Source organism: Cimex lectularius, unplaced genomic scaffold, assembly GCF_000648675.2.
Source record: "Cimex lectularius strain Harlan isolate CLEC.00 unplaced genomic scaffold, Clec_2.1 scaffold31, whole genome shotgun sequence".
NCBI lineage: Eukaryota > Metazoa > Arthropoda > Insecta > Hemiptera > Cimicidae > Cimex > Cimex lectularius.
The window spans coordinates 1,708,786-1,717,572 of NW_019392645.1; the positions used below are offsets into that span (position 1 = coordinate 1,708,786).

Here is an 8,787-nt window from a genome sequence, read left to right on the forward strand (position 1 = left end):
AAGTGTTTGTTTTCTGTGCAGATGTGTCATGTTGATAGTGCCACTTACGATCTCCAATTAATCATTAATAACATTTTTTTATAGTAGTTATTAAATAATATAGATTTATTCACTTGTATTCTTTATCTAACTTACGTTTTTTCGTTCTTTTGTTTTTACTCGCACAATTGTAGAGAAAGGTAAATGGATAATTTAAAAGAAAAGTGCAAATGATTAAATTTTTTTATGCTATAAAATTGAATTTTCAGAGACTTTGCATACGTAGCAAGAGATCGCATAACACGAAAGCATATGTGCCACGTTTTTCGTTGTGACATGCCAGCTAGAACGATCGCCAATACTTTAAGGGACATTTGCAAGAAAATAATGATCGAGAGAAGCCTTCAACAAAATTTGGCTAAGCCAATTGACATAAGTAAGTTTTTTACATTGAATTTAAAAAATAAATAAATAAATAAATATACGCTGTTGAGACAATTTATTTATATCCTTATATCAACATTGTTATTTTTATTTTTCAGACGGTACTGTTGCAAGTAGACCTGCATTGGCTACAAGGCCTACCAATTTACCAACTGAACATAGAAGGTTCCATCGCAGCATTCAGACACCGATTTGTAAGTAAAAAACATATTTATAATTAATAATCCAGTTTCCTTAATCTTTCATCTATAAAATTAATAACCCTTTTTAACATCAAATTAACCCTTTTTAATTATGTAAAAAATGAAATATAAACAAGTAAAATTCCTGTATATTTGAGATTTGTTTATATGTTTATGCTCTCTCTCAAGGACCTAGTAAAAAGTAATTACAATTAAAATTAAAAATACAATTGAATATAATAAGAAATAAATTTCCTTAATTTGAGATTTTTTTACTTCATATTTTTTAAAAATCTGAAATTAATAGAGGATTTGTTTTTATATTTCATTTTAGATTACTTTATCTCTAATTAATAGAAGAACCCTTTATTTTTATTTTTAATGTTAATTGTAATTAATTTTCATATGGGCTTCTAAGGGCCCAATTATTTTTATTTAAAAAATTTACAAATATATTTTACCTTACTTATTTTTATTATTTTCATTTTACTTTACTTGCTTGTTAATTCGACAGAAACAAAACGGAATATGATAGTTTATTCTGTGTAGTAGATTGTTTTGGTGTATCTGTGATATTTGTGTCTTTGCACAGAAAAAAGATACTAATAAACAAAACTGGGATATATATTATATATATTTCAAGAAAATTATTTTCATAAATAAGTTGCTTAATTATGGCTCATGGATGATGAAACATCAGAAAAATTAAAGCTTTATAATTTACAAACCTTCCAAAACAGTTCAAAAATTATAAAATTAAAATAATCATAATGAAATAATTAAAAGGGGAAATGAAAAAAAAGAACATTACTTTATTTACAGCACAGTCATTTCCGACACCTATGGAGGAACCCAAAAAAATTCTTCACGCCGAGTATTTGGGCAATATTGAAGTTTCAAAAGCCAGCGGTATGGACGTATTAAATGATGCTATAGATCAGTTGATGAATACTGTCCCCAAATCACAGTGGCAACCGGTCGACATCGCCATTGCACCGAGTATGATCACTATTACTACCGTCACAGATCAGGTCAGTCGAATTAATCTGGTATTTTAATGTACAATTGGTGTTAACAAAAAAAAAAATATTTTTTAGGGGACTGAGAAAAACATTGCGGAGTGTAGGGTCAGGTACTTATCATTCCTGGGAATCGGCCACAATGTGAAACAGTGCGCGTTCATTATGCACACAGCCCAAGACTTATTTATAGCGCACGTATTCTATTGTGAACCGTCATCCGGCGCTTTGTGTAAAACAGTGGAAGCTGCTTGCAAGGTAAAAAATGTGTGCTTTTATAAAATATTTTATACTTGAATTGAACCGCTCTGTTTATTTCAGTTAAGATACCAAAAATGTTTAGATGCTCATCCCCAAAATATAATGCCAGTTGAAGCAAAATCACCAAGCAAAGGAATAGGTGCTACATTAAAATCATTTGTAGGCACTATTACAGGAAGAAGAACAAAGAAATCCTGAGATAAACACTTGTCTCTACAGGTATACAAATTTTCAGACACAAGAAGAAGAGAAAAAAAATTTCACAAACCATTTTTTTTTCATACTGTAATTATGAAATATGGGTTAAAAATAAAAGTTAGCTATCTGTGAATTAGAAAGTTCTAGATAATGGTAGCTAATTGTGCTATTACAACTTGATGTATAAAATTTGTAAGCCGTGCTATGTTATTATTTATTTTTTAAAATTACAATTTAAATCCATGCATTCATTATTTAAAAATATAATATTTCAATGGAACTTATTACCCAATACAATATTTCTGAAATTTAATCCATTCCATGCTGGTCATTTTCCAAAATGCAGCTTATGCATTATTTGGCCATTTGATATTAAGAAAAATATTTAAAAAATTATTAAACTTTTTTTCACCTAAAAAATGTCCATCTTGATATCATGACGTGTGAAATTGGGTAGACAGTTTATACAAACCCCGAATTTTCGTCTTTTCTATTTAAATTTTAACTCATGTAAATAACGGAATATATTGCTCACTGAAATAGATTTGGCATAATTGTATATTTTTCCAATGAACAATGGCATTGTAAAAATTAAAAAATAAATAAAATGCTGTTGATTGCTGATTTGTACAATCTCATATCTGCACACGCATGAACTTATCACTTCTCACAGTCATCAGCAATAATTTCAGTTTTTGTAATTTGCAAAAAATTATCAGCAGGCCATGAGAATCACACACCTCGGGTGTTGGCAGTCCTCGGTCTTATCTGTTCAGTCTGTTATAAAATTACAATTTAAATCCATGCATTCGTAATTTAAAAATATAATATTTCATTGGAACTTAATAGCCAATACAATATTTATGAAATTTAATAGTTTGGGCTCCAGTGGCTTTCAATGTAAATGTAATCAGTTCCTAAATCTATTCACACTCTTAAATACATTATTTTCTATTTATATACCATTCACTCAGGGTAGTGGATCAATAATACTCCATCACCCTTTACACCTATTTTATATAACTAACCTAATCGAGGGTTGATGGGTTACTCAATATTCCGTTATCAGCCCTCTCACACCACACATTCACACCAATAAATACATTCATTCTCAACACACACTAGGGGACACAAAACAACACATATATCCATACTATATACAATAAAATAACCAGGGGACCCAAATATTCCATGCTCAGGCACAATTTTAATGTTGAGTGGCCTACACACTTTCTATATGGAACCAAAGAATCATCGAGCTAACCTTTTATACATAACCTGGCTAATCTAATTGAGAATCTATGGTGTACTCAATGCTCCACCATAGACCTTCTCATGCTATACGTTCATGCTAATAAATACCCTCAATCTCAAACAAGATATTCACATACAGAAAATTGTGGTGTTCGTATCAGTGGTGATGGGAATATCAGTCAATGGTTGTTTTGGAAAGAAAACGACTTCGAATCTTTGCCGACATTTCATATTTACATATTATATTATTATATATTACATTATTATTTAGTAATAATTTAATTTAATTTTTTAATAATTTAATAATGTACTATATATGTACAGGATGCCTTGATAAAGATTGGAATTAAATTGAAACGTCAGCAAAGATTTGAAGTCGTTTTCTTTCCAAAACAACCATTGGCCGATATTCCCATCACCACCGATACGAACACCACAATTATATTCAACAATTCACTAATTTCGTGGTCCACTTGACCAATTAAACATTACAATTAATTAAGGTTTTTAGTTGAGATGAAAAAAAGTTAATGGCACTAGCAGGATTCGAACCAACGATCTTCGGCCATTTCATTTGTCGCCGAGAATCAATTGATTACACGACATTTGAAAAATGGCAAAAAGGAGGGAAAATTCAAAAGGTGTGGTTGAGATGGGAGGTTGGTGTCCGAGTGGATCGAGGTCACGATAGCTTAAGTGGTAGAGCAGTGGCGTATCTAGCCGAAGGTCGTGGTTTCGAATCCCGCTCGTGCCATTAACTTTTTTTCATCTCAACTAAAAACCTTAATTAATTATATTCAACGGTCATCACAAGTTACATTAAAACATCATACAGAAAATTCTCAAATTGGGATTTTGTTCAGATTCCCTCTGTCAAACTCGCACCCACACACAAAGATTTTCCTCAAGGTAAAGGCCTAGTTCTGTGTCGATTGGTGGTTTTGGTCTTAAACCGGAAAAGGAATTGATTTTTGTTCGGGATTTCCCTCCCACCTCAGCCTGAGAATGCCGCCACATGCGTTAAACAATTCCTCAAAGCTTTGACTGTTCAGGTCGCACCTTGAGGAAATCCCGCTCTTGTATGATTTCCTTTTCTGCACTCAAACACAATTCTCATGGGTGGCATACATGCTATCTATAAAGGAGCCAAGGAATGACACCTTTCAATTAGTGGAACACACAAAAGTCCACATACCAGTCTTGCCTTATTCTTAATCAAGATGGCCCCTTCTATGAATCAGATCCAAGGGCCACTTATCAAAAATGCTTTTGGTGAAAAAATAAAATGCAATTATAAATGAAGAGGAAAACTATTATTCATTTTAATTGTGAATGGAAATCATACTTGTAAATTTGTATTTTTTTTAATACTTTAACGATAAGTAAATAATTATAGCTATATTTTACAGGATTTGTGCGCGCCTGTAGAGCGGGAAGTAATAAAACACAGGCATCTCCAGAGTCCCCTTGTCATTTCAACAAGTCTACAATCTTTACTGTCTCCGACTATGTCATATCAACGGCAGCATTGGGATTTCTAATTTCCGTTGATAGTTCATCTTTTAGAATGCAAATGTGTTTATAACGAGAATATCTCCTGTGATGGGGAATGGTCTTTTGAAGGGAAAAAAAAGAAGATATATATAAAAAAAAAATAAGGGGGTTTTCATTTTTTATAATTGCGCATCCGGTTGTCTAGGAGCTGTTGCTTGTGGTTGATGTATTTCTTTATTGTAATCTCATTAAACTTACGTTAGAAAAATAATATGTGTATATACTGTAAAAAAGTCTTGTTAATGTGTAGTTTAAAAAAAAATATATAAATTTCTAGTATAATTTGTTGATCTAACATAAAAATTATTTGTACATTAAAGCAAAATAGATTTAAAGTCCATTATAAAACTTTATTTGTAGATAATTTTGTTGTGTAAGTGCTGGAATATAGCATAGGATGTGTTTTGATAAGTTAATAGCATTACATCTTGTGTACGACCTGCCACGGATTAGAATTTTATGTGGAGTGTTATTATAAGCATAGATCCATTTTCCGTCACTCGACTGACACAGATACATAAAAATAGCGATTATGCTTGTGTACGTGTGTTGGTCGTGGCTTGCATCGAAGCATAAGCTTACTTGCAATATTGTGTTTTAGTGCTAGTACATAACATTAAATCTTATGCGAGTGTTAGATGTCAGCTTGATGAAAAATTTTGTAAAGAATTAGAACCTTTTTTTTTTAATATGATTTTCACTTTTGAAAAGGTTTATTTTGAGAAAATGGAATCGTAATTAATAATTAGGCGACAAAGTTAGACGTTATAACGTAGTGAATGTAAATATGATTTTTATTTATAAACCTGGTATTGTAATTATTGAAATTAATTCGCAGTAATCGTGTACAATCATAAATGTATGTGGGCATCTTAATTGTACGTTTATATTGTTTTTGAGACTTGAGAATGATCAGTTTTCCCCTTTAAAACTTGATTCTCCAACGGTTAAAAAATGGATTGTAAAAGACACCAGCTTAATGTGGATTGTAAATTCGAATGTTTTGATCCGAAATAATGAACCATTTGAAGTGTGCAAGGAAAAAAGTGTCTGTGGTGTGTCACAAGTTCGGAAAATAGTTTGATTTGTTGAAAAAAAAAGTCCCTTTTAACATGAAAATATTTAATAAATGTGGCGTGTTCTAGGAGAACATACTCCAGTAACTCCAGTCGAAATATTTAAAAAATATCTAACCAATTGGGAAACTATAGAAGCCCACCTAGTGTTAAAAACACGGCTGAATATAGTTTAATCCTAAAATACACTAAATAATCACAATGTAGGAACCTTTGTACACTGACACTTCATTATTTTTTACATTAGTGATTATATTTATAAACAAAGCTGATAATTTTATGCATTATGGCTCTGAACAAAGGCAAATTTATATGAATTTATGATGCCCTATTTAAAACGAGCAAAGTTTGAACTCTTGAATTGCATGCTTCAGGCTGTTATTGAAAGAAAACAGCACCATTCTTCCTTTTTTTCGTATATAAAAATTTTTTTCTAAATTTATTTACAATCATTTATAAGCTTTAATAAACAAAATATTATACAGCACTATTCAAAAAATATATTAAAAACATAAACCAGAAAATGTTGTGAACACGAGGTCAAACTGTGCTTTCAATATTTTCTGATTTTTTTTTTTATCTGTGATTATTTTGTAAACAGTGTGTAATTTTGCAGGACCCTGCAAATCTTTTATCGGTCAAAGCTCAATCTATATTTATTTTGCATTGCGTGTGTTTGAAATTTATTTTAAAAAGTGAACTGATGTATAGATAAAGGTAATCAAAATTATATAACAAATAATATATAAATTACAGTTATTTTAACCTTTTTTTTATAGCAAAATCTCGTTAAATTATTTCCAGAATATTTTCTAGTACAATTCTAACATCGCAAAAATTTTAAGTACGTTGTGTTGAATTACAATGTACACATTTTTATTTTAGAACAGAACAGCACAAGAGGAAAAAAAATCATCTCTTATAAACCTATGTGATAATTACACTTTAGTTAAATGTTACCATTTTGCTTGAGAAATCTTAAGAATTATTTTATAACCAGCAGAGATACTGTAAATGCTGTCACGGTTTAGCGCCATCTCGATATTAATTTTCCAGCCTGAAAATTTATCGTCCGATATAATTTGGATGATTATTTCATTTTACTAACAAATAACCGGTCGAACTAAAACAGAATTGCATTTAAAACACCCCTTCAACATAGTCTTTGTCATTGATAAAACTAGTTTAGATTGTCTACTAGTTTTACAGACCTAAATTGAAAAAGATGTATTTATATATACATTTTTACATTTTTTTCTTTACAGAAATAAATACAAATTAATAAGTGTTAGAAATGTTGATATTTAGAAATCTGTAATCGCTTGCATATGTTTTTGTTCAACATAAAATCATGTTACTATTGGTACATACCGTAAACAGTTAAATAATAAACTTTATTTATTGTGCATATATTGTCGCTTAGATTAACTGTTTTCAATTTAAAACACAAATCTTAGATATAAACATAAATAATTTGCGTGAATGTTCAATCTGTTTCTGTAAACTGTAGTATAACTATTTCCTTTTTGTTTTGTTTCAGACTCATATTTATGATTTAATTCTCTTTCTTAATGAACAAGATATCGTGCCTTATTTTGTTTATTGATTACACTTCACAACTTTAAAACCCTGAAGCTAATTAAAACTTGATTTGATTGTACCAATGTATAATAAAATTAACTATACAAAGCTGGTGTTTGAATTTATTCTATTCCTAAAGTCTTTTCTATTTTTTTTTTTTCATGTTAAATTTATTAAATAAGAAAGTGGGGTGAGGCATCGGTGGCATGTAAGGTAAAAAGTCCCAGGTTCGAATCCACTGGCCCTAACCCGACATACAAACTTTTTTTTTTAAACACCAGCACCCTGAGGGTTGATGACCTCTGCTGCTGTGAAACCTTAAAAAAAGTTCACTTATTGCAAAATGCGTCTGTAATTTTTTTAAATTAATTAATTAATTTATTTTTTAAGGGCCAGCAACATTGTTATCACCAGCCCTCAGTGCTTAACCTGTCTTTCTTACCTTTTAATTTCTTTTAATGTTTTTTCATCAATTGTGGATTAAAAAAATATATATAATACTCGATATTCCTTGGAGTTATTGGGGGTGAAGCCCCTCCATTCACGCTAATAAATTACATTTGCACTGGCCCAGAGTACTTGATGATATTCCTCGGACTTATTGGGGTGGGGAAGAAACCACTTCATTCATACTAACAAATTACATCTATGCTGCCCTAGAGTACTCGATATTCCTCAAAGTCATAGGGGAGGAAGCCCCTCCCATTCATGCTAATAAATATATATAAAGTGGGAGGTTTAATGGGCCGACAAACAGCTGAAGTCATCACTGGTCCTTTGCGTGTTTTCCTTCTTTTTCAGCTTTTTCTTAATTTTAAACTCAGGTGTCTCGATCTGGTTACCGCTTTTAAATGTATACTACGTCGATAACCAAAAAGCCTCTCCTATCTCGGGTCATCAAATACAGAATAGAAACAAAACATAAAATACATACGTATACATAACCACAATCATAGATGTTTGGTCACATCCACTACCCCAGAGTGTTCAATATTCCTCAGGATGGGGTTAACCCCACTCCATTCTCTCTAATAAATTACTTTTCCTCTCCAGGTGTCACACACTCACTCCAGAGTACTCTATATGTTAAACAATCCCTTCCTTTCACACCAATAAGTTACATCCTCATTGCCCTAGGGTATTCGATATTTCTTGGAGTTCTTGGAGTCCAGTCATGCTAATAAATTACATCCACACTTCCCCAGAGTACTTGATATTCCTTGGAGTTATTGGGGGAGA

The 8,787-nt window shown here is 31.2% G+C and overlaps 1 protein-coding gene across 7 annotated transcripts in view; it reads left to right on the forward strand.

Annotated features, from left to right (window-relative positions):
• The window catches only part of LOC106670492 (protein Fe65 homolog), a 42,178-nt gene extending 34,532 nt beyond the window's left edge, over window positions 1–7,646 (forward strand). For 5 of the 7 annotated variants that reach the window (XM_014400912.2, XM_014400911.2, XM_024230436.1 and 2 more), the window contains 7 exons: window positions 174–179; window positions 249–415; window positions 522–617; window positions 1,428–1,636; window positions 1,703–1,882; window positions 1,946–2,104; window positions 4,747–7,535. In XM_014400912.2, coding sequence (XP_014256398.1) covers window positions 174–179; window positions 249–415; window positions 522–617; window positions 1,428–1,636; window positions 1,703–1,882; window positions 1,946–2,083 — 796 coding nt within the window. In that variant the 3' untranslated portion in view covers window positions 2,084–2,104; window positions 4,747–7,535. Of the gene's footprint in view, window positions 1–173; window positions 180–248; window positions 416–521; window positions 618–1,427; window positions 1,637–1,702; window positions 1,883–1,945; window positions 2,105–4,746 lie in introns of all 7 variants that reach the window. The other 2 variants (XM_014400915.2, XM_014400916.2) reach the window with 2 other exon arrangements.
• The last annotated feature ends 1,141 nt before the right edge of the window (window positions 7,647–8,787 follow it).